At 56.7% G+C, this 25,662-nt stretch overlaps 1 protein-coding gene across 8 annotated transcripts in view; it reads right to left on the bottom strand.

Moving 5' to 3' along the window:
- The window catches only part of LRP8 (LDL receptor related protein 8), a 76,342-nt gene extending 55,375 nt beyond the window's left edge, over positions 1-20,967 (bottom strand). For 2 of the 8 annotated variants that reach the window (XM_037161835.2, XM_053655537.1), the window contains exons 1-2: positions 20,699-20,967; positions 19,798-19,917 (exon numbers count right to left, since the gene is read on the bottom strand). In XM_037161835.2, the coding sequence (XP_037017730.2) occupies positions 19,798-19,917; positions 20,699-20,807 (229 nt within the window). In that variant the 5' untranslated portion in view covers positions 20,808-20,967. The remainder of the gene's footprint in view (positions 1-19,797; positions 19,918-20,698) is intronic. The other 6 variants (XM_037161853.2, XM_037161845.2, XM_037161838.2 and 3 more) reach the window with 5 other exon arrangements.
- Positions 20,968-25,662: the final 4,695 nt, after the last annotated feature.

Raw genomic sequence — 25,662 nt, forward strand, 5'->3', positions numbered from 1 at the left:
CCCTGGTCTCTGCTGAGCCCCACAGAGAACCAGAGTCTTCAAGGGGGTCTCTCCTCCACTCTTGTGTGGGCCCAAGCCCAGGAGGAGCTGTGTGGGGGAGCGGAGGGGGAGTGAAGCTGGAAGGGGGCTGCTGGCCATTTCTGGATGAATAGTGAGCTGGTCTAAGGCCCAGCTGTGTGAGGCTGGGGGGCCCGGCCCACACATCAGGGAAGCACATCTTCCTCATACTTTGGGAGTGGGGGACCCCCTCCCCCAATTCCACGTGGGCTCCGAGGCCTCTTCTGGCTACACCTCATTGCTCTGTGTGGCTGTCATTCGACTCCCCTTGCCTGCTAGACCAGCAGCTCACCAGACTCAGGAGGAGGTCTGCGCGGTGGGCACTGAGTGAACGCTCAGAAAGTGTGTGCTGAATGGATGAACAGATGGACGGGTGCACCACTGTGCACTGGGTCTTTTCTATCTACACGGAATTTACAGCCCAGGACACAAACCCTCTTCCCCACCCTTCATTCTACGTACATTGTAAAAACAATAATCATCAAAACATTGCCTTCAAAATCCTTCATTTGTGGGTAATGACCTGGGGCTCCAGGGGACCCACAGTCTCTGCAGTTGGTTGGACCCCCATATCCCTCCCTCCAGGCACAGGAGCCACATCTGTGCCCTCTTTCCTCCTTTCCCAAAACACAGCAGTGCCACGGAGGACAGACCTGGTGCCACCGGTTCCAGCTGTGCCCCTGAGCTGCTGTGGGGCCTTCAGCAAGCGATTCACCTGTTGGCTAAGGGGTGGGTCCCTCAGCCCTCCCTCTACTTCATCACCAAGAGCCAGTGTGAGAGACTGGGGGTGGAGGACAGTGCCAGCACCCAGGCAGGGGCTTCGGGGAGAGGTTCACAGTCCGCAAGGCTCTGTCTGGCACCCACACCCTGGCCTGTTCCTCAAGGAACCTCGGGGACACGTGGGCCTGATTGTACTGTGCCAGCTGCCTCTGGGCCAGGCCCTCATCTGCCCACTGCATCCTGAGGTTTACAAAGCCCTTTGCATACACCTCCTCATTTAGTCCTTACAACCAACTGCCCTGGGGGCTCAGGCAGGGACAGGATGGGCTCTTTCATCCGCCCAGTGTTCTGCCTTGACACCACAGCTCTGGCCCGGCCAGCAGCCCAGCCTCCTACAAGAAACAGGAAGGATCTTGCAAGTCTTGACCTTGCCCTCTGAGCAACCCTGAGAAAGGGGGGTGGTACCCTCTCAAGAACTTCTCTGAGTCTCCATGAAAATACAACAGCAAAAAATGCAGCACAGGCATGAAGTATGGCCAGGGCAACAGCCTGCCAGAGCAGAAAGAGCACAGACAACCCCAGACCCTGAGCCCCAGGATTGGGTCCTGGCCCCTTCACACCCTGGCTCTGTGCTTGGGAGGGCCTGGGTCTCCCCATCCGTCAGACAGGGGAGAAGAATCCTGCCCCTTGCAGGCCAGTTGTGCACTTGCTAAACACCCCTGCCCCACTGCTGTGTGGCTTGTTCGCTCATGACCGCGAGCTCAGCCAGGCGGGGTGAGAGGCAGCCCTCTCTCTGCACACAGCCCAGCCTAACTCGCTGAACCAAATGCCAGGCCTGGGCACAGGGGTGTGCTCAGGCGGACATGCAGACCCTCGGACCCATGCACACATCACACACATGTGCAGGTGGGCACACACATTTGCACACTCAACGTGCACCATATACTGAGCATACTTGGACACACATGCCACACTGCACATACCACAGCACACAGCCACAACCACGCACCCACACAGACACAGGTGGCTTCACATGATTCTTACACATTGCAGACAAAAAATCGTAAATTTCACTGCCTCTCCTGTGACAGCCAGATGGTGGGATTCTCCCAGAGGGCCACCACTTAATGCTCTAATTAATTTAAAAAAATTTTGAGGAACCCGGGGCATGGGTTTGTTCCAAACATCCCAGGCATGGTCCAGCCTGAGGCTAAAGAGGGAAGCAGATGCCAGGGGGAGAGGAAATTCCCCTGCACCCAGGAGAGGCTACGCACTCACCTGGAGGGTGGATGTGTGGCCTAGCAAGTGAGGCTGAACTTGAAACAAGGGCCTGACCCTGATTCCAAGAGTGCCCCATGACCTTGGGGAAAGACCCTTCGCAGCATCCTGGCAGAAATGTCTGGCCCGACCTGCACATCTCAGCAGACAGGGAGCTCAGTCCCTGCAAGGCCGCCAGCGCTACTGTCAGCCTGCATGGCAGTGCTAGGCTCACAGTCAGACCCAAACTCACCCTCCATGAGCACTACTGTGTGACTTCAAGGCAATATGGGGGGTGGGGTGGGGAACACAGCATAGAGTCACTGTAGTCTGCTGTGTGTAATGGAGGAATTGGAAAGACAGGCTGGTCCAGAGGGACTTCTAGTGCTTCCTGCACCTCCCGCTTACATACCTCCAGTGAGGGGCGGCTCACTACCTCTCCAGGCAGCTGCTCTGATCGGCAAAGGTCCATCTTCCAGGTCTCAGGGGAGCCCTGGCACGTTCTCTGGGCCATGAGGGCACGTGGTTCAGGTTGGCAGCACTTGCCCTCCAGGCCTTCCCCGTCTTTCCCAGGGGTGCTTTCTTTGCTGCTGAGTGTTTAGGAAAACGTAGCAATAAATTTACTGCTTCACTTACGAGTAATTTGCTGTCAGGAGTTCTGCGTAAGCAGAGGGCTGAGTTAACAAGGCTTAATTAACATTAATGTTGTGACAGATCACAGCCGTGGTTGGGAACCCCCCATCTTTGCAGCCCAGGGCCTCGCCTGCCGCTTCTCCGCTCACATGGGAGGCGAGAGGCCCAGGGAGGGCTCTTGGAGCTGCTGACAGACATGACCATGGGGGCTGCCTCTCTCCCAGGATTAGGAGGGATTTGGGATCTGGGATGTGGGGGCTGGAGGCATGCAGGGGATCAGCACAGGAAGCCAGGAGCCTCTGTAACTCCAATTCCACAGGCGCTTCCAGGTTGAGCTCTCCGTCCTTGCCCAGCGCAGTGCTAGACGCACGGGCCTCAGAGTCTGAGACCAGGGTTTGAATCTGCCACTCTCATGCTGAGGGACCTCTCTGCGCCTCACCATGCCTGGCAGCAATGGGGACAGGACAAATCCCCCTCACGGGGCTGGCAGAGGGTTCGTGAGGCCGCTCTCGGAGAGCAGAGCTGCTCTGAGATCTCCACTTCCTCACCCCGTCACGAGCACCAGAGCAAGTGGTGGCAGCTGCTGTCCCTGTGCCCATCACCTTGTTTAATCCTCTGGGGTAGGGGCTGTCATAACCTCGTGGTACAGATGAGAAACCAAGGCACTGAGAGGGGAGGTGACTTGCCCAAGGCGACACAGACAGTCAGTGGGGGGGGGGAAGCCCACAGCCACTGCACTGCAGAGCCTCTAGAAGGATCCCTAGCGCCAAGGGGAGGGCAAAGGTCAGGCAGTGGGGGCCATGCCAGGGGTGGGGCACATCATGTTTGTGGAATCCATCTGTGAATGATGGAGGAAGGGGAGAAGTGTGCTCTTTGGCAGTGGGTATCCCACCAGGGAGGGCCAGGTGCCTGTGTTTCAACCCGAGACTTTATTAAGCTGCCCCCCAAGTGCAGAGACACAGGGGAGGAGGTAAATATAGTGGAAGGTCCGCCCCTGCTCTCTGGCTCGGTACCACCTCTCAGCTTTCTCCAGGGTACTCAGCCCAGCCCTGGCACGGGGCAGACACCGTAATTTATCATTAATGACTGCCATTATTAATATTAATGGGAAGAAGCCTCTGATCAGAGCCAACTTTAAGCAGCAGCAGGAGGAAGGCCCCGTGCTCACCAACCCATCGCAACACACCTGGCCCCCGCCTGCGTGCTGCACACGCACTGGGTCACTGAACAGATCAGGCTGTGTTAAGGTCCTTGGGCACCACAGGGGTACCCCATACCCTGGTCTCCAGGGTGCAGGAGGAGCTCTGGGCCCCAGGACCCACATCTCACCTGAGGGGCTGCCCAGTTGGAGTCCTGGAGTCAAGGATCTGCTTGGGAATAGTGAGGGGCGGAAGGGCACAGGGGCTGGGGCGGGTCTAGCTGTGGAGTGTGACTGCTTTTCAGGCCCCCCAGCCCCATGTACCCCGAGGCCTGCCACAGTGCCCAGCTCCAGGGGACCTCCCTGGCCCTTCTGGCAACCCTCCACCTCCTGACCCAGACACTAGCCACATGGGCTTGAGGGAGCCGCTCGCGACCCGTACCTACCTTTGGGGCCGATGTGGGGGTCAGATGAGACACCCCCGGCAGGGAGTGAGAGCTCAGCATGGACGTGAGGGCTCACCGGTCACAACCAGGGAGCAGGGCAGGGGCCCAGCCCTGCCAGTGCCCTGAGGACACGGGTGGCTCACAGGTGTCTCTAGTCTCTACAGGTCGGCTCTAGGGCAGCAGAATCAGCCTGAGGGTCTTTGTGTGACCCCGGTGATGGGCCTGGGACCAACAGGACCTCTCAGGACAGAATCAGAAAGAACCTTATTTTGGAAAATAGAACTTCCTTAGAAAAAGCAAAGCCTTCGTCCCAGGAGGTGTACAAACAAGGGATCCATCTCTTCATTCAACAAGCATTCACTGGCCGCTCCTCTGTACTGAGCCCTGTATTGGGCGCTGGGGGGCTGGGAAAGAGCATGAGACCCAGTCCTGTCTGGAGAAACCCACACTCTGAAAAGGCAAGAGATGCTGAAGGTGCCAACAGACCCCGGGTCAGGCCTGCCTACCCCTTGCAAATGTGTCAGAGCCTGGAGGAAAAAGAGGCACTTTGCCATGAAGGAGGCTCGGGAAACACCCAGGGCAGCTTAGAGAGGGGCCGAGCGCTGGCCCAGCAGACCCGAGGCTGGGCTCTGCCCTGCTCTGAGCCTCCCCCGTGATCCTCAGGGCTTCCCGGTGCCTCACAATGTCCATGCGCTCCCTGCCCTGATCCACCTTGACCACAGATCAGTGCCAGCCCCCAGAGCCCCTGCCTACCCCCGATGCCAGTAAGGGATGGGTGGGAGGTAGCCCTGGAGGAAGGAGCCTGCCAGCAGTGGGATGTGGAAGAGGGAGGGGCGGCCGTCTCTGCAAGGGCACGGCCAGTCCCAGGCAGGTGGTGGGCTCACCCCTTGCCCACTTTCCTGCCCCACAGCATCCATCCCCCCCCGCCCCCGGCCATGGTTCCCGGGGAGCAGGCTCCAAGGAGGCCCAGCAGCCAGACCACCAGCTGCTGCCCCCTCCCCATACAAACCCTGGTCACAAAGCACCCTCCCCCAACTCTGCCCGCCTGCGGTGACAGTCTCTTGGCACCAGATCTCCCCTACCCTCCATCTGTCAGGAATCGGTGCAGACAGACTGTGAGAACCACAAGAGTAAGTAGCGACTCTGTTTGGACGCCTCCCCCGCCCCTCTGCCTCCCCGGCACTCCCCCCCAAGCCGCCATGTCCCCTCTCTCCCCGCTCCTCTGTGTCTTCTTTCCCGTCTGTCTATTTGCATCTTTCCTGCTGATGAAGACGTTGACAAAGTGGGAGTGGGGAGGGGAAGAGGGCCAGCCAGCCAGGGACTCCCACTTACTTGTAGCCTTCACACGCCACCGCCACAGCAGGCCACCTGTCTGTCTTCGTCCCTCACCTTCTTTGTCCAGGCCCATTAAGGGGTCAGAACCCTGTGGGACTGTGGGCTCAGTGTCCCCATCTGTACAACTGAGCAGTAAATCCTGTCAGGCCTGCCTCCCAAGGGCTACTAGGAGCCTGCAGACAGTACGTGGAAAGGGTTCTGCGAATCACAGAGCCTTGTGCAGGCAAAGGTTTGGTGTCCCCAGCTTCTTTCCACTTACAGGGGGCATGAGAACCAGCTTGCCCTCCTCTTAGAAGTGGAGAGGCCAGAATGGTACAAGGCACACAGAAAAATGTCTTAAAGGCTATAAATGGCAGCAAGAATGCAGGCAGGGCCATCACGGTCATGACCCTCACCTTGTTAGCGTGTGGTGCGCAGGGCAGAGCCGGGGAAGCTGAGGCCCAGAGAGCAGTCACACGGCTGTGTTACAGGCAGGGCGGGGATGATGGCCAGCACCCCAGACAGGATGCTGGGCCCTGGTTCCTCCAGACCTTCCTTCTAAGGGGTTTTATGTTTCCTTGGGTCCCCCAAAAACATGAGGAAGAAATCAGCTTTTTAGTTTTTTTCTTTAAGTAACTCCCGACCAACTGGCAGCAGAACCCACAAATAATGGGGAAGCCCTGCTGCCAACCTGGGGGGGGCAGCAACCAGGGGTCATGGGGTGCAGGCAGACTGCCTGTAATGTCCAGTTTAACACAGGACTTTTAGTTTGAAAGCAGAGGTAGTTCTGAGCACACCAGGGTGAGCCCTATGTGAGAGCAGGCACTGGGCAACACCAAAGAGTGGGCAAATGCAGCAGTGAGCATTTCACAGAAGAGTCAAACTCCTGCTCACTCCCTACCCTGTGAACTTGGCCCAAGGCCTCAGTGGCCGGATGGAGAGGAAATTCTGGCTCAGCTGTAGTCTTGAGGCCCTCCCTGTGAGACCATGTCTCACCCCAACCCCAGCACAGATGTGCCCAGGAAAAGAGGAGGGGTCTTAGGTTCTCCAGCCTTTTCATAGCCAAGGAAGCTTGAGGTTCAGAGAAGGGAATCCAGTTGCCTAAGGCCACACATTGAGTTAGGTGGCTGCCCTTTGGAAGACAGGGCCTGCTTTTCCATCCCCCCCCAGGTCCCGTCAGGGCACCGGCACAGAAGAGGCCTTCAGTGAAACTCGGAGCGCGGACTCAAAGGCTTCAGTCCACACCAGATGCTTCTGTGGGAGTCACAGAAACACCCACGTTCGGACACACACTGTGAGGCACGTGAGGGAGAGGAAACACAACTCAGGCTGGGTGGGAGGCATATGTGACAACCCAGTGCCTCCTCCCCCCCCTCCCCGCTCCCTCACAGGCTTTGGCCAGGTCCCCTCAAGGCCCGAGGTCTGGTGTGAACCCCATACTCAACCAGATCATGTCCGTGCGGACTGGCAAGGATGGAGACAGAGGGAAACACAGGGTCAAAGCCCAGAGGAGGCCCTGACCCACCTGTTGGGGAAGGTCTCTGGAAACTCTTGAGGCCAAGCAGGGTCAGACAAGCCGAGCAAGGGCCTTCGGGCAGATGGAAACCCCACGTGAGAGGGTGATGCTTCTGTAACACATCCCCTCGTTCGAGGCACGGCTGGAGCACGGAATGGTGAGGTCGGGGGACAAGCGGACAGTGAGGTCAGGGGCTGGGGCCATTGCGGGTGCACGTTAGGTCCTGAAGGGCCCCGAGTGCCAGTCAGGCTGACTGAGTGGACACGGAGCAAGGACAGGACAGAGCTGCACATTTAAGAGCACTCGGCTGCCATGCAGCCGTGGTCAGTGCTGCTGCCACGGGCCTGGGAGGCTGCAGACGGACGGGGACAGGGCCTGGACTGGCAGGTGGCAGGAGAGGAAACTAAGGACTTGGTGGCTGTGACAGCTGAGGCCCGGGTGACGTCCACACTGAGGACTGGTGCCAGGGACTGAGGAGGTTCCTGCTCGCCCCCCTCCCTCCAGTGCGTGTGGGCAGGTTCTGTGCACAGAACCAGAGAAGCCCCCTCTCTGAACTTTCCCCACCCCCATCCGGGGACAAGGCTGGAGCCGGGCAGCAGACAGAGGACGGAAGCATGGGCTACCCACACTGCACATCACAGATCTGTGTCCCCCAGTGAAGGGGCGAGCTCCTTTACCTCCTTGGGCATATTTGGGGCACAAGACCAAGGGCTGGGCAGGGTCAGGCACAAGGCGGCCTCCTCCTGCACCCCACCCCTCCCACAGGTCCCTGAGGCTCTGGGCTCATTTCCTAATGAGGTCCCTGGAAGGACTCTTCCTAATTAAACTAGGACAGTAAGTTACGGCCTGGGGACACAGGGAAGAAGAGGAGACAAAGGAACCCCTCCCGTCCTACCCAGCAGTGAAGATGGCTGGCCTGGGAGGGGATTCCTCAAGTAGACAGGAAAGGAAGGTTCGTGGAGGGTCAGAATAGCTCAGCTAACCTTGACCTGAGCACTGATCATGGGCCAGGCACTGCTGAGTGCTCTTCATAATTAACTCACGTAACCCACCGGCCACCTTGAGGGTTAGGTATTGGTGGCTCTAGACAAGGCAAGAGCTCAGAGAGGTGAAGCGACTTGCCCAGGGCACCACAGCTAGGAAATAGCGAGGTATGGACTGGATCCCGGCAGCCTGGTCAGAGGCCTGGCTGTTCTCGGTGTCACAGGGAGGCCCCTCGTGCACGAGGTGACGTGTGTAGGAGCAGTCTGAGGCAGGGGACCTGGGGAGGAGGGCGTGTCTTCACTGTATGGCTCCCCACTGGCTGCACAGCAAACCGAGGTTTAGAGTCAGGTCTGGACAGGAGCTAGGGAAGCTGACTTTCAAAAGCTACCCAAAGTGTCTCAAACCCCTGGTCCAGTCCTAGCTCCTTCCTCGTACAGGTCGGGGAGGCTGAAGACAAGAGGGACAGAGAATTGCTCAGGTCACTCAGCAAGTCAGCAACAAGGTGAGGCTGAGAGCCACCGGGGTGGGTGGGAGTGGCAACTGGGTTCAGTTAAAGGACATAGATAAGGGGTGAGGGGGTGGAGAACTCAGCACAGAATCTGCTGCAAGTGTGGGAGGGGTCAAAGGCCACAGAAGGAGTGGGAGGGCGAGGGACCTAGGGGACAAGCCGGCATGGGGACGGGCTGCAACTGCACAGGCTGACAGACCTCTGTGCCTGGCATGGCCCCGTCCTGGTGTAGGAAGGGCTGACTGGCCTGTGGGACCCAACAAGGTTTTGGGTCCTTTATATGGACTGGCAATTACTGTACTTATCACCTAGGTCTGGGGTTCAGGTTCAACGGACTAGCCTCAGGCCCCCCAACTAGGACACAGAGGAACTGCTATGGAAACCTAGGTCTGGCTGACACTTGTCCCTGCTCCCTCCGCTCCAAGGAAAAGCAGACAGTTGTGGCATGTGTGTGGGAGGGGGGCAGGGGGTGAGAGTGGAAGGGACAGAGGAGGGAGACAAAAGAGTGTCACATACACAGCTGATATAAAGTCTGCTCTGCAGCTCACAGATATTAAAAAATTGGCCTGGTGAGACTCAGCAAAAAAAAATAAATAAATAAACAGGTGGAAACCCCTGAATGGCTGCAGGTTCAGCTAATAAATCATTGGTTCCAGCTCTCTGTGACATTTAGGCCACGTCTCCTGCGTGAGGGGTTCGATTTCACAGTCCCTGCTCCCTGCCCCGGGCCTCCTGGCCCCAGGGGACAAGGGCAGCTCCTTAGTGCCTCCCAACCCCCACCTGGGGCCTGGCTGTGGTGGATGGACTCCTGTGAACAACCCCGCTCTCAGGGAAAAACAAAAGAATCCCAGAGAATTGGGCCAAAAGGTGCCTGGCTCCGTGTTAGCAGAGACTGTGAGAGGGGCAGGCAGGGACTCCTAGGCCTTGCCTTCTGCGCCATGGCGTTCATATCGACCTCAGCCCTCTGGGTAGGTGGAAGCGAGAAGGTGGGCTCGCGCTGAGGCTTGGTGGGGAGAGGCCTCTGGGGTGGGGCGAGGCTGGGAACAGAGGTTGCTGGCGCCTCTCCAACTACAAATAATTAATTCCCCACCACAAACAGCCAGTGGGAGGCTTTGGCTTTGGCTTGGCCAAGCCTCCTAGGCCAGTATGGGAGGAGGAAGAACGTTCCCTTAGCCCTGTAGCCCCGTGTATTCTAACCGTCACATCGATCTCAGTGCACGCTCTCCTCAAGCACACACGCCCAGGGCCCATGCAGGCATGCTGGGGCACACGGCCGGGGGAGGGCTCTGGCCGTGAGAGGGCTCCGAGGTGACGTTGGCAGCAGAGGGCAGCTCGGGGTCAGGAAGTGGAGAGGGAGAGAGGAGCACTGACCTGAATCGGGCCACCAGGAAAGCCCAGCCTTGCTCTCCAGCAATTCACCCAAGTAGCTTAACCTGGGCCTGATGGAGCCTTCCTGCCTCTTATCAGCTGCCAGCTCTCTGCGGTCAATTTGGAGCCATTGGTGAACCAAGGTCGCTCCTGGAATAGCTAAGCCTGCCAGGCCTGGCTGGCTAACCAGTTCTCCTCAGCTCCCTCTGCTGAATCAGCTAACTCCCCCAGGCCACCCAGGAAGCGGCCACCCCGGGGCGGCAATGCAGATGGGATGATTCCTGCAGTCCCTCCTAACAGGAGAAGCTGCTGTTCTCCCAGGGAGCCAAGTCCTCCCAACTGCCCAGTCGACCTACATCTCTCCTGCTGCTATTTCAGCAGCTGCCCTCTTGCTGTGCCCTTGAAGGAGGAGGAAAACTGCTGCTGGTCCTTTTTCGTCGGCTGCTCCCTGTGTGGGGACCACAGGCTTGGGAAGGAGGACAGGGACGCTCATTTTCAGGACCAGCTCTGGGAAGAACATTTGACATCAGCCAAGCACCTCCGTGTGGCTCACAATCCCACTTCACAGACCAAGGATCTAAGGCTCAGGACCTAAGCCCAACACCAGGGTCCCCCAGCTGGTGGGCCACGGGTCTGGAGGGCCTGACTCCACTTTTCTCCCTCACTCCACGGCATCTAACTCAATCAAGGACACAGGAAGAAGGTAGAAGACGGGAAAGTGGCTGAGGAAACTGGGCCTAACAGCTGAGTTCTAGAAGTGGACCCTAAGAAGTCCAGCTACCCTCCATATCTGCCTGCCCAGAATCTGCCCACCACACCAGCCAAGCTCCTACCAATCATCACCAGGCAGTGAGGAGCTTGAGGGCCACAGGTCTGCCACCCCCAGGCCAGGACTGCTCAGAGTGCTGGCTGCAGTGTAGGTGGAGCCAGGGTAAAGGGGAAATGAAGTTCAGAGAGGGAGAGCCACTGACCCAGGGTCACACAGCAAACTGGGGGTGGAAGCAGAACAAATATAACACTGTGGAGGAGATGGATTCTACAAATATCTTCAGAAGGATGAAGACAAAATTTTGTTCCCTTTTGTTTTCTGCAGTGGGAGTGGGGCGTCCTTGGGGTCAGAACACAACCGTCTTTTCTCCCTGCTTTGCCTTGTGCAAATCAGGTCTGGTAACTTTGTCTGCCCTGTGAACCAGGGACAAAGTGGCCGCAGGCTGGGAAGGGCCATGGGGCATTAGGTGGCAATGTGAGAGGGGCCCATAGTCTCCACAGGAGGGAGCGACGCGGCTTGCTCATGAAAACGCACACACTCAGCAATCCCTGTGGTGAGAACTCATCTTAAGGAAAGGATGGGACAAACACACAGGAAAGACACGCAGTCCCCTAAACACCTGCCTGTGGGTAGGAGATGGTGTCATTAAGTTGGAGCGATTCGTGCAACGGGGTACTGCCTTGTCCTTCAGAACAGTGATGTGAAGCAACTGTGATCAACCTGGAGAGACAGGTATGATGTGGAGAGAAAAGAACCGGCACAGCACATCCTGGTTTTTGTTTAAAAAAAATACGCGTGCCCACACACACACACACAAGCTGACATGCACAGAAAACTGAGGAGACACACCGCTTCCACGGTGGTGCAACCCAGGGTGAGTGTTACCACCCTCTTTTTGCTCCTCTGCATCGTCTGTGTGTGTGTTTAAACATTACTACGAGTAGGAAACAACTCATATAACCAGAAAAGGTACTTCTACTGGAAAAATAAATAAATAAAACCCAGTGCAGCGAGTCTCAGCATCTGCACTACCAACGACACCCGGCTGTGTGGCCCTGGGCCTCAGGAAAACGGGGCAATGAGGAACCCCTGCACCACCACTGGTTCCTCACCCACTGACGGGAAAAGGCCGTGCTGCGGCCCAACAGGCTCAGAGGGCTAGAAACGGAAGCAGTTTCCAGGGCAACTGGCTTAGAGACCCTTGTGACAACTCAGGTGGCCACACGGCCACGCCCATGGACTCCCAGACCCCAGCTGTCTGTCCTGCCAAGTTCCAAGGGGCTGGGGTGTGGAGGCCGGGAGGGGTCATGGGAACCCTGTGGACCCAGAAGCCTGGTGGGTCTGGCTTGCTCGGTGACCAGTGGGCATTCTGAGGGACCTGACAGTATGCTGGGTTCCATACCCCCGAAACAGCCAGCCTGTGGGCACCTGGGCTAGGCCCTGCTAGGGACACAGAGGTCAGTCCAGGTGCAGTGGACTGGGAGCTCTGAGTCGGGGCCCCCTTGGAGCCACTCCGGCTGAGGGGCTACTCCTGGGGTCTGTGACATACAGCATGTGGGAGGAGCCAGGCTGAGCACAGCTGGTGATTAAAAATGCTTGGGGGCACGCAGGGGCCAGAGCTACTCAGAGGGAGCCAGTATACCCACTGGTGGGGGCTGCCCAACAGGGGCACCTGGAGTGGAAAGGAAGGGAGGCCGCAGCTCAGTCCATGCGCCCCTCACACTGCTATTCAGTGGCATCGGACTCCTCAGCCAGACAGGCAGGGCCCAGTCCTGCAGCCAACTGGCCAGGCCCCCTGGGGCAGGTGAGCTTTGGCTCTCTCCTGGCCCTGGCTGGAGGAGGTCCTGTGTGAGGAAGCCCCTAGCAGCAAACATGCTCATTAACCCTTATTACATTTAATATTATTGTTTTTGATGAATTCTCAGCAATCCCTGGGCAGACAGGTAGGGCCCAGCCAGGGGCGGAGGTGCACCCGACGTCCCCCAAAGCCCCTTTTTGTGTGCAGAAGCCTGCGTCCAGCCCTTAGCCTGGGAATGCCTTGTTCCCTGATCCAGCATAGAGGAGAGCAGACAGGGGTGGGGGATGGGTGCCACGGCGGGTAGAAGGTGGGAGAATACTGTTCAGACTCAAGTCCTGCCCAAGAACCGAGGACGCTAGTTCTAAGACTGGGTCTCTGTTGACATCTGGAGCCAATTTCCAGCCACCGGACTTTCGCTTCACCTTGTGAAGCCTGGGGCTAGAAAAGCTCCCAAGTTTGCAGGGTTAGTGTAGAGAAGCCCGCACGCAAGGAGGCCTGTGTGGCTGCCAGTAAGTCACTCAGGCTCTTTGGGCTTCAGGTGACCCAGCTCACTAGAGGGGGCCTGACTACTGTCCCTGAGGTCACTCAGCTCCCTTCTCCACCCTCAAGGGCCCCTCAGAACTTTCTCAGAAGCTCCTCACATCTGACCAATACCAGCTTCTCACCCTGAAAAGTGAGTGACATTTCCTCAATCTGTTTATTCATTCATATGCTATCCCCCATGTGCTAGGCCGACCCTGTGGCCGCTCGCAGACACTCCCGAGGCACAGTGCGCTCCTGTGATGGATGGCGACAGTGTGCACAAAGCCATGGGCGTCCAGACACAGGAGAGGCTAGATGACACCAGGAAGAGGAGGAAAGCCTCAAGGAGGCGGCCACGCGCCGATTCTGAGAGACGGATGGGAATCAGAAGGACAATCCCAGCAAAGGGTCTCTATCTGTACAGCCTGGACGAGTAATCGCCACCTCGTGGGCAATGGCCAAGACAGACCTTCAGGAACGGTGGAGAGTCACACACTGCGAGGCTAGAAAGGGGGGCTTTACAATGGGGCTCTGTACGGCCTCCAGAGACAGGATCCCTCCCAACCCTATCCCCGAGGCTGGGAACCTGTAGCCCAGGGAGGCACAGCTGGGCACTGTGGCCACCTTCCTACTTCCTCTCCACCCTCTGGGCCCCGGGTCTCTGATCCCAACAGAGTAGACAGAGCTCTTGGAGAGAAGGAGCCTGTCTCCAGAGCAGACAAACTTGGGTCAAATCCTGGCTCCACCACTTAACAGTCATGACATTGGCCAAGTCACTTCTCCTATGTGAGCCTCAGTTTCATCATCTTTAAAGCGGGAATAATAATAAAACGCCCTCACAGGGTGGTAAGGAGCCAAGCTAACAAAACGTGCATTGCCCAGCTCTCTGTCACTAGTCATTTTATTGTGGAACCCCTGGTGCCCAGCAAAACGTTGGCGGAATGAAAAATGTGGGGAAGGGTCTGAGACTGAGGGGACAACAGGACGTGTATGAGGAGAGCAAGAACCAGGAGGCTAGAGGACAAGCAGTCAGGGAAGGCCACCTGGGGGAGGTGGCATCTGTCCCAGGCCTTCAGTCACTGAGTGATCTGGATGTAAGGCACCTGTGGGCAGGGGTTATCAGTGCTGCTTAGAACTGAGGCCCCAGGGCCTGGCTATGCAGCCCCCAGAACTCAGCCCCACACCCTCCCCCTGGCCCAGGACTAGCTTCCTGGGGGTGGCCTGGGTGTTATGACTTCTCACCCTGGGGCCAGGAAAGCTCCCACAGGGTTATATCCCTTCCGGGCACAAACGAGTCCACACACTCCTGCTCCATCAGCCCTCTGGGTTCTCCCTCTCTGCACCCTCTCCCTGAAAGCACTCTCTGACTTCACCTGTGCTGACATTCCCCAAGGAGGGAAAAGTGTCAAATCAGTCACTTCCAGGCAGCTGGGAGGAGGAGGCCAACCAGCCCTGAGGCTTTTGGCACTTAGGATCCTCACCAGGCCTGAGAAAGCCAAGTCCCAGGAGGGCCTGTGAGAAGTGGGAAGGCCCGTGGGAGAGCCTTCAGCAAACACTTTGGAGGCCTGCCAGGGCCGGCCCTGGAGGCACAGATCTGGGCCTAAAAGAGAGGAAAACTTGGGGCCTGCTGGGCAGAGCCTTGGGGGCTATGGGACTTCCCCCTTCCCAGGCACAGCCAGGAAGAAAAGGAGCACAGGCCAGACGGGGCAAAAGCCGGCCTTGGAACAAGCAGAGGCCTGAGATAAGCCATCCTCTGCCCCTCCTAGGACCCTGTTTGACACATTTCTTTCCTCAGTCCCTCCCAGGGCACCTTTCTCCCTTCCCAGGGAGGTTGCCTTGGGGCAACCTCCACTGCGGCTGGACAACCCACTGGCTGAGCCCCATCTGGGCAGCAGGGGGTCTCAGGTGCCAAGAGGCTTCTGGGAAAACCCTCCCTCCAAGAACAGTCATATCCATCGCAATTCACTGAACATCTACTGCTTGCCAGATACTTTATCACATTTAATCCTCACATCATCTCTGGGAGGGAGGGACTATTATCACTCCCAAGTCCATTCAGCCAGAGGTGACAGCGGCATAGAAAACCAAGTGTGACTGATTCAGCGCCCCACTGAGCTGTGATTTCAACACAGGTCACTAAGTCCCTCTCTCAACTCCTGTATCTCACTCAGCCTGGAGAGAGAGGGTAGCAAGGTGGGCTTCCTTGAGGAGGTGACACCTCCTTCTAAAGAGCCAAATCTTCTAAGGTGACAAAAAGAAGGTAGCCAGGTGAGGGCGCAGAAAGAGCTTGGAGACAGACAGAATGCCAGGTGCAAAGACCCGGAGGCGAGAAGCAGTAGGAAAGCGAGAGTGAAACGAAAACTACAGGTGGCGTCCTAGGCTCTCAGCGAGAGACAGGAATGGGCTACAGGGAAGTGGGCATGAGAGCTGGTCACAGAGTCTCGGAAGGACGGAGCGGCCCGGCCAGATGAGAAAACCGAGGTTCAGAGCGGAACAGCACTGTCTGCTGGATGACTCCATCGGGAAAGGAGGTGAAGCTGGGCCTGGTGTCAGGGCTGTGAGAATGGGCCACTGCCAGGAGGCACACCGAGGGGCAGACATGGGCCGCAGCCCGGCTGGGAGCTGTGACAGAGCTTTAATTATTTACAAGGCTGCTTCCCAGCAGGCCTCAGTGTTCCCGCAGCCCAGCTTTGCCCAACTAATGAACTCTCAGCCATGGGAGACCTCACAGCAGCCACTCTTTATTAAGCCTGGGATGGAGGGGTGATGGGGGCTGGGAGAACAAGGCAGCCCAAAGAAGCCAGGACAAGGTAGAGGAATCTGAGCACAGAACCAGTCCACCACGTGCCCAGCCCCTCAGCACATCCACAAAGAAAAACACAGAACTCTTTCCAGAGCTGAGGGACAGTGGGAGGGTTTGGTGTTATTTCAAGATGGGAAAACAGGTCCAAGGTCACTAGCTAGTGCCTGAGACAGCACAGGTTCCAGAGCTGGGTGCCTGCATTCACACCCCAGCGATTTCGCTTAAAGATCACATACCCTTGGGCTGGTTACTTAACTTCTCCGCGCCTTTGTAAAATGGGAATAACGCAGGTACTTCACAGAGCTGCCCATTTTATAGAATCGAGAAGCACAAGGTGACACACATGGAATCTCAGCCCAGTGCCTGGTGCACAGTGAGCGTTCACTGTTGTCACTCTGGGAGCAAAGGGCTGGCTAGAGACCAGAGCCCCATCCCTGCCCCAGACGCTAAGGAGCAACAGGAAAGTGAGGCCAAGGAACCAGCTGGCCTACGTGACCCAGGTCCACAGCCAGGGACCCACCCAACTTCCCCTGGCCGGGCTACCCAGGGGCTTCCTTGGGCCTGGCCTTCCTCCACTTTGAAGGCCCTTTGAGCTGGAAACTGAAGCCCCATGAGGCTTTCCCCTCCCCATCCTGCCAGTTTTGTCCCATATCTCCAGAGCACCAGGCCCCACCTGCTGTGGCTGAGGATCGGGATTTGGGCCTTCGTTTGAGTGCTGACCCCAGCTCTGGGGAGTTCTGTGACTTTGGGGTGGCCATTTCACCTCTCTGAGCCCCAGTTCTCTCTTCTTTAAAATGGGGACTGCACTACCTATTTTTAAATGGTAAGCCCTGAGGGACTGGTATTAGTTACCATCTTTCAAGGCCTGGTCTAGCCGTCTCCTCCAGGAAGCCTTCCTGTGCTAGCTCAACATGCAAGCTCCCTCCCTGCATCCTCCATCAGCTCTTGGTACTCACAGGCTACATTGTGGCCTCCCTGGGAGCCAGAACTCAGTGTGCCTTACACAGACTTCCCTTACAAATCGCAACCCCCATTTTGCAGGTGGAAAGGCACAGAGGTGGGGCGGCTCTCAGGGAGTGGAAGGGTTGGAGTGCCGAAGAGTCAGATATAAGGTAGGGAGGCTGCTCAGGCAGAAGCCAACAGCCTTGAAGGGAGGAGAGTTCAAAGCTATGCGGTTTGGGCAGGTGGCCCACGACTGGGGGGAATTCTCCAGATGAGGAAGGAAGGTATGAGGAAAGGTCATTTTCGAACAACTGGCCCAACATAGCCACCCAAAGTCCCTACCCTCCCTCTTCAAGATTTCTCTGTGGCTCCCAGAGGCCGCCTTCTACAGACCGTGGAGGTGTGGGCACTCATCCATTCCCTTCTCTGTGCCAGCCCTGTGTTTAGACTCCCTATGAGTACAACCTATGATGGGGGAACAGCTGCCCCCATTTGGCAAGTCGCAAGGAAACAAGCTCAGAGAAGACAGCGTGTGGAGCTGACACGTGGTACTCACAGCAAAGCCCCCACCCCTCTCACTCCAAGCTGTCATTGTCATTTGTTTTTGTTCACTCCCTGCCTGTGACTCCACGCCACCTCAGAGCAGCGAAAACAGAAACCCAGAGCTCCCACAGTCCCAGCCGGGTCGCCCAGCCTCCCCCGCTTCACATCTTCATCTCGCCCAGAGCTTCACATAGAGACGAAGAGCAACAGGGCCAACATTCCTCGATCACCAGTTTAGGTCCTTCCGCACCACACTCCCCACCGCCCCAAATAGTGCCCCTGCGCTGGGAGCGGGGCAGACATCCCGACCAAGTTCTGTCATCCTCTGCTGTGTGACCTTGGGCAAATCACCCAACTTCTCTGAGCCAGAACCCTTATCTACAAACAGGACGACGAGAAAAATGTTCTTCACAGCTACTCTCGAAAGATGGCTATTATAAAGAATCAGGGAGATAAGGTAAAACTAGCCCAGAAATGCAGTTTTTATTTCCCTGCCACACCCTCAGCACTCCTGCTCTAAGGGAATCACCAGAACGACTCCCTGCGATGAGGCTCATTTGTAATAGTTTACCTCAGCTCAGCCATATTCACAAGTTCAATAGCACTGGCAAATGGTAATCACGATTAGGCTCAGAACCCTGGAGTCAGATGCTTAAATGCAAGCTTCTACTTAGCAACTCAATAGCTGTGGGGCAAGTAACTTCATCTCTCAGTGCCTCAGCTGGTTTAGTCTGTGGAACAGTAGTAGGACCCCAAAGATGAAGGGAGTTTATGTAAGCTAAGTACAACCACTCTAGTGGACACACAGCGAACAACAGCCCGTTACTTCTCGTTACTTCCGATTACATTATTAGAACTGGTCCTCTAAACCAAAGCAGGAATCGTTAGCCCAAGTGGTCAGGTGAGGAGACTGAGGGAGGAGGAAAAGATGTGCCCCAGTCACAGGGCTGACTCTGAGAAAGTGAACTCGGAAAATGACTGGCAATCCCACTCTAAAAAAACAAAACAGCCCTGGCTAGTGTGGCTCCGTGGATTGAGCATGGGCCTGCGAACCAAAGGGTCACCAGTTCGATTCCCAGTTAGGACACATGCCTGGGTTGCAGGTCAGGTCCTCAGTTGGGGGCATGTGAGAGGCAACCACACATTGATGTTTCTCTCCCTCTCTTTCTCCTTCCCTTCCCCTTTCTCTAAAAAAATATAAAAAATAAATAAAATCTTAAATATAGAATAAAATAGTTTGAAAAATAAAAAACAAAACAGAAAAACCTGACTCAAGTCAGTGCCATTCCAGGTATTCCTCTACCCCGCCCCCAACCTGCCACCGTGTGAAGCTTCGGGTCTGACTTTCTCATTACACCCCTCCCGCAGCAGACCCTGTTCTCAGACCCTGTTCTCCCCGGCCATGGGGGTGGGCCTGTTCTCCAAGTGTCCAGTGCCTGCACACAGCAGGTACCTAATAATGAACGAAGAATGAATGACCACCTGAGTCCATGCTTCTAAAAGTCCTGTTTTTCTGTTCCTGGAACTACACTCCACCGTGGCAACTGTCTGCTAACTTACTTCCGGTCCCACAGACATCGGAAGCCGCGGGCACTCCACCAAGGAGCTTCCAAAGCAGCCGCCCCAGGGTGTAAAACACCACATTCAGAAAACACTGCCTGCAACTAACACACTGCCGGGGATCACATGCGGCCTCGGGATCCTCGGTCCGTTTCGGGAAACAAACTCTTCCTCCCGGTTCCCTCCTTCCTGGTCTGCTCCAGGACTCATGCCCGAGAGGGTCTGGAGATCAAGGCCAGCTATCCAGGGTAGCACAAAAGAACTTCACCGTGACTAGGCAGAAAAACGCCGGGCGTCAGCTCCGGAGTCCCGCCAGCACCTACTACCGGCAGGATGCGCGCAGGGGTGTGGCCTGGGTGGGACCAGAGCAAGGCCCCAGCGCCCACAGCGCCCCGAAAACTGCAACGTGCCCGCACCAGGATTGGCCGCTCTGGCCACGGGGGCCGATGGGGTGGTCCTCGCCCAGCCAATCAGGGGCCCCGGGGAGCCCATTCATTCACAAAAAGAAACCGAGCAGGAAAAGTAGTGCAGCGAGGTCCGGAGCTGGGTGGAACTTTGTTACCCCCGCGCATTTAGTGGAGCAGATGCTGCAGTCTCAGAGGCCGCATCGCAGGAAGCTAGACGAGCGCAGGAACAGTCGCGTCCCTATCCACAGTTCCCACCCAGCAACCCGGTGGGGTGTACCTTCCTCCTGTGCTACAACGCCCCGGCTTCATCCCCGGCCCCATTAGGACGCTGAGCCTGCAGCCCAGCTCCCACCTTAATGCTAAGAGTCACCCAGTCCCGATGGAGGCAGTGCCCGAAAGGCTTAGGGGGAGGGGGTGAGGTCCATGAAGGTGGCCCGGCGGGTAGATGCCACCACGTGCGCGCTAAGCATGGCGCCTCCCACTGTTCCCTCCCTCCCCCGCTGGCCACTTACGGCAGTCCTCCTCATCACTGTTGTCCAAGCAGTCATCGTCCTCATCGCATCTCCACACAGAGGGGATGCAGCGCTCGTTCTGGCACCGGAACTGGTTCTCTTCACATTCCTTGACCAGACCTGGAGGGGGGGGGGGGGGCGTTAGCCGGATCCGCAGACCCTGCAGTCCTGGCAGCAGGCAGGGGTCTCCTGAGGTAAAGGAAAAGAGGTGATGCAACGACCCAGGGGACATCGAGCACCCTTGATCCGATGGAGGGGAAGACGGTTCTTGGGATGGAGGGCAGTTCCGTGTCACGATAAGGCCAGGCACACACAGACGGTGTCACAAGACTTAGTGGCATACCCCCCATTCAGTCATACTCCCCCACACACTCGGCCCATAGAGATCCACGCAAACACAGCCCACAGGGAGCCCCGAAATACGCTGCGACACAAGCACTCTCTGGGCGTTGCGGGCACATCCCCCCTCTCGAACGCAGCCTCTCTATCTCGGCAGCGCTCAGGGGGTCCCCGGAAACGCATTGTCAGGCGGGGAAGTCGCCTGGCTCTCCTCGCCGCCGCCACGGAGCGCGCGTGTCAACGACGAGAATCACACAGCCCATCCGAAACCATGAATGACCCCCCTTCAACTCACCCCAGCAAAGTTCCCGACCCGCCCGGCCGTTACTGCCCCCATCCCCCAAAAGCAGATGCAGGAGGGCAGAGCCCACAACACTGGGAGCCGCGGGGGCCCGGGACGGAGATAAAAGAATACGTGGGTCTGAAGGTACCTATCCCACTGGGTGCCTCTGCCAGCACCGGGCTGGGCCAGGGGGCAGTGCAATCCAGCCCTTGGCCTCCGGGCCGCGCTTTGTTGGTGGCTACGGCTGCGCATAGCCCAGCCGGGACCGGCCGCACGCACCTTGGCTACTGTGTGGTGGATCCGCCGCCGCCGCAAGATGCTGGGGTCGGAGCAGCAGCAGCAGCAGCAGCGCCAGCGGCCGGAGCGCGCCCCGCTCGGGGCGGCCCATGGCGGGGCCCCAGGCTCCGGCCGCCGCGCCCTGCGCACCCGGTGTCGCTGCCGCTGCCGCTTGTCAGCCTGCCGCGTCCCTGCCGCGGCTCCGGGGCTGCCGCTGCCCCCACCGCCGCCACCGCCACCGCCGCCCGCCCCGGCTCCTCCGCTGCATTTCAAGCAGGTTCCGTGACGCTCGGCGGCGGGGCGGGCTCAGGCTGGGCGCGCGGCCCCGGCCCTGGGCTGCGGCCGCCGGCGCGCGCACCCCCTCCCGCTGCTGCCTCCGCCCCAGGCTCCTTTCTTGCTGCCACCTCTCTCTCCTCCCTCCCGTCCCTGGTCAAGTCCTTTCTCAGCAGGCTCTCATGACCCTAATCTGGCCGTAGTGCTGGGCACTTGCAGATGCTGCGTGAGCCAGGCGAGGCAGCACAGGCTGCCTGGAGTAGGTGACAGATTGATGGGAGGCTGAGGGAAGCCTAGGAGTGGACCTAGGAGGAAGGGGAATGGTGTTCCTGGGTGCACAGGTCTGTGCAGTGTGCACACGGGGCTGAAGTGGTGGTGGATAGGAGTTTGGTTACCAGGATGTACATGATCAGGAAGAAGGTAGGAGAGCGGGACTGAATCTCTGCAGCCACCATTGGCTCCAACAGGATATTAGACATCCATGTAGCTGGTTAATGTGTCCATGTACATCTGTGCATGTTACACATGTGACTGTGGTCAAAGATGTGGGGCAGTGGCTTGGGCCGATGCACAGACTTTATTCATTCACCTTCATTCCACACTCTACAGGGGGTAGGGCAGAGGGCAGACAATCAGAAGGGACAACAATGTCCTTGCTGTGATGGAGAAGGGCAGGGACTGTGGGAACCCACAGAAGGGATGTGTCATTTCTTCCCATAGGGGACGCATACCCAGGGCCTCCGCCACTGCTGGCCTCTGCACGGATGAGAAGGCCCCTCCTCTGGAAAGTCACAGCCCACCCCACCCTGCCAGGGTGCAGAGAGCAGACCCAGGGTTAGAGTTTAGCTGACTGCTGGTAATCAAGGCCCAGCCCGCACAACCTTCTTTGGACAATGAGGTTTGAGGGCACTGGCCAGTAAAAGAGATCACAGGTGCCTAAGCCCACGATAGGCCCACCATCCCTTCCCCTCTCACCCTCTTATTTCCATTGCAGAGGGACGGAATAAGGGGCTTCAGGAGATGTTAGTGCCAGGCCTGGAAGCCGCTGTTTCATCAGCAGCCTTTTGAGCCCTATTATTGTTACTCCCCATAGTGGGTAGCCCCTTGGCAATGGCTGTGGCCACGCGATGGAGAGCCCAGCAGGCACTCTTGCCATTGCCCCTTCTATCCTTACTCACATAGTCATACAATAAATGCATTCCAGCCCTACTCTGTGCCAGGCCTACTCTGTGCCAGCCCTGCCTTGGGCCTAGAGGTGGTGCCGAGGTCATTTGGGCATGGTACCAGCCCCTGCGAAGTCCCTGACTGGTGGAAGATTGACCGTCAACAGACAGACAATGAAATACAGGCTTGCTTTCAACAAAAACTTATGAAACACCTACTGTATGCCAGGCGTTGTCTGAGGCCTGAGATAAAGTGTAGAAATAGATGAGGTCTCTCCTTACTCTCCTGTAGCTGACACTTCAGTTGGGAGAAGCAGACATGAAAGCAAGAAAATAAAATTCAGATGAACAAAACTGCTATGGAAAAAATAAATCATGGTTATGTGCGAGTGATGGTAGGTAAATTTAGAGAGGTGATCAGGGAAGGCCTCTCTGAGGAGGTGACATTTCACTGAATGACAAGGAGCCTGTTGTAGGTTGAATGTTTGTGTCCTCCCAAAATTTACATGTTGGAACCTAATTCTCAGTGTGAGGGTGTTTGGAGGTGGGGCCTGTGGGAGGAAACTGGGACGTGAATGGGATCAGTGCTTTTGTAAGAGAGACCCCAGAGAAATCTACAACATGCGGACACAGTGAGAAAGGGGCGTCCTTCAAATAAGGAAGTGGGCTCTCGCTGGACACCAAATCTGCAGGCACCTTCATCTTGGACTTCCTAGCTTCCAGAACTATGAGAATTACGATAAATTTCTGTTGTTCATAAGCCATCCAAACATACTAAGACAGCTCCCATCACACGAAAATCAGGTAGAAAGACATTCCTGTCCAGGGGAACAGCAGTGCAGGGGCCTCGAGGTGGGCTGGAGCCTGGAGATAGGGCCTGCCCAGGTGAGGTCAGCAGGAGCCGGCAAGGCCCTGATCACCCGAGGGCTGTACAGGCCCCAGTAAAGTCTGGATCTTGTTCTAAGCACAGCGATGCCTCTGGTGACAGCGGGATGCCCGGGACAGTGGAGCAACAGGGTGGAGCCTCGCCTGTGGACCAGACTGACCTCCCCAGCCCAGACCCTCCCTTTTTTCTTGGTGGTCTTCGGAAAGTTAGCCCCATCTCTGAACCTCAGTTTCCCATCTGCAAAATGGGGGAGTTGGGATATCTCCAAAGTTCATTCTAGTTTTAAGACAATTGTGTTGACTGAAGTTCAGAGGCAGCAAGACAGATTAAGAGCACAGGCTCTGTGGCAGACGGCCTGGGCATGAGTCAGTTCCTGCCCTTCCTCGTCCGTTGCCTCGGGCAACTCACTTAACCGCGTGGCTCAGGTTCTCCCCTGTAACGTGGGAGTGGTGACAATACTCACCCCACAGGGTTTTGTGAGGATTATGTTATTACCTGAGATTATGTATGCACAGCATGCGTATACAGTAGGTACACAATAACTGTTATATTACTACTATTCAAACATAATGCCCTGTTCAAAAACACCCTGAGGACTTCTCAACACTCAAAAAACACAGATCGAGCCCAGGCATTCCTTGATCTCACACCTAAAGGGATCTTGTCTCACGCACATCCAGATGCCAAAATGGGCAACTCCTTGTCCCCTGGGCAGAGGTCCATTGGGCTCCTCTCAGCCCCCACCCAACTTGGGTCTCTTTTGTCTCTCCCTAGTCGGTCTGTGAGCTGTGAATCAGTCTGTGAACCAGCCCTCCCGAATTTCAGGGTCTCTGGCACAGGCCAGGTTTTACCAAGATTTGTTCCCGCCTTTACTGAAGGTTTCTGTGCCCCCAGGAGAATTACGTCTTATCATCCTTCTATTCAGAGGATAAATACAAGGCTGGACATATAACACGTATTAGATCGATGATGTTTAAATGCTTGAAAAATAATAGTGAATACTTACTGTACACTTGCTGGTGGTCAGGCACTACTTAAGGGCTTTACATGCTTCAACTCGCTCAGTCCCTGTAACAGCCCCATGAGGCAAGCTTATGTTTTCTGCATTTTACAAATAAGCTCACCGAGGAATGGGGAGGTCACACAGCCAGTAAACAGCAGAGCCAGCATTCGAACCTACATGGCAGAAATGGGAATTTCCCAGAGCACATAGTTGTTTCATTCCAGTGAGGGGCAAATGGAGAAGCCCAGCCCGTGGTGCCCGCCAGACACCAAGTGGACACTGAGATCCTTGTGCAGCTTCTGCTGCCCGGGGGACTTCCTGTCCCCACCTGTCCTCTCTCTCCCTCCTGGGCTCACTCCAGCTGCAGGCCTTCCCCACTCCTAGGTTTCCACAGGAAACCCTCACCCAACCCCACGTACAATGAATTCCTCATGAAACAGGAACAGGTGACATTCTACCTGCTGTCAGCACGACACCTGCCCCACCTAAGCCTCCATGTCCTGCCTCCACAGCCACCAGAGGCCCAGCAGCCCACCCCATGCACACTCTGCTCCCTCACCCTGTCCCCTGAGAATGGAAGCTTCAGGCCTCTGCCAGGCTGCCCTCTGCCTAGAACACTCTTGCATTGGCTGGCTTCTAGTCATCCTTCAGGCCCCAGTTCAAAGGTCTCTGCCTCTGGGAAGACCTCTAGCCTCCTTCTGAGAGGCCCTGCCCCTTTCTCTGGGCCCCCACAACACTGTGTATCCCAATCTCTTTAACCACACTGGGTTGTCTCTGTGGAACCCCCCATCCAATGGGGCGCCCATCAAGCCAGAAACTCGGTCATCCTGATTCTCACCTTGTCCCCAGCGATGATTTGTTAAAGGCAAGTGTGACCATGTGAATTCTCACCAAGGCCAGGGCCAGGCCAGAGGGGCTTCTGCATACATCTCCCCCAGCCTGCTGTTTTCCACCTTGCGCTAGGCGAGCGGCACAGATTCCCATGCTCAGGCAGGGTCAGAGCCTGAGGTCCTGCGCCAGTCACAGCCGAGCTTCAAGGGCGGCAGAGCTCTCCCTTGGCTCACTACCTTCACTTTACGGAAGTCTAGCCCAGGTCCTTCACACTGAATGTACTCTGAACCAGCTGCCAATTTCTCTTTGTCACTGTCTCTCTGTATTTCTCACCGCCCTCCCCCTCCGTCTTCACTGCTGTATGAGAAGGATTCTAATTCATCACATGAACTTTATATAGAGCAAAACTGCTGGGGGGTTAATTACATGTAAACTGTGTGACCTGAGACAAGTTACTTGAACTCTCTGGGCCTCAATTTCCTCATCTATAAAACAGGAATGACAATGTTATTTAATAACTTCACACTTTAAAACAACAGTGAATATTTACCATCTGTCACAGTGTCTATGGGTCAGGAATTTGGGAACAACTTAGTTGGGTCACAATGTTGACTGGGCTGTAAACTTCTGAAGGTTTAACTGCGACCGGAGGCCTGGGATGGCTCACTCACATGGCTGGCGTGTTGGCTGTTGGCAGGAGTACAGCTAGCTTTTTCAACTCCGTAGAACTGCCTGAGTGTCCCCACGACATGGCAGCCAGCTTCCCCCAGAGTGACTAATGGGGCGGGGAGAGAGGCAGAAGTGACCATGT

The sequence above is a fragment of the Artibeus jamaicensis genome, unplaced genomic scaffold, assembly GCF_021234435.1.
Source record: "Artibeus jamaicensis isolate MK-2021 breed Jamaican fruit bat unplaced genomic scaffold, CSHL_Jam_final scaffold_1019, whole genome shotgun sequence".
Lineage (NCBI taxonomy): Eukaryota > Metazoa > Chordata > Mammalia > Chiroptera > Phyllostomidae > Artibeus > Artibeus jamaicensis.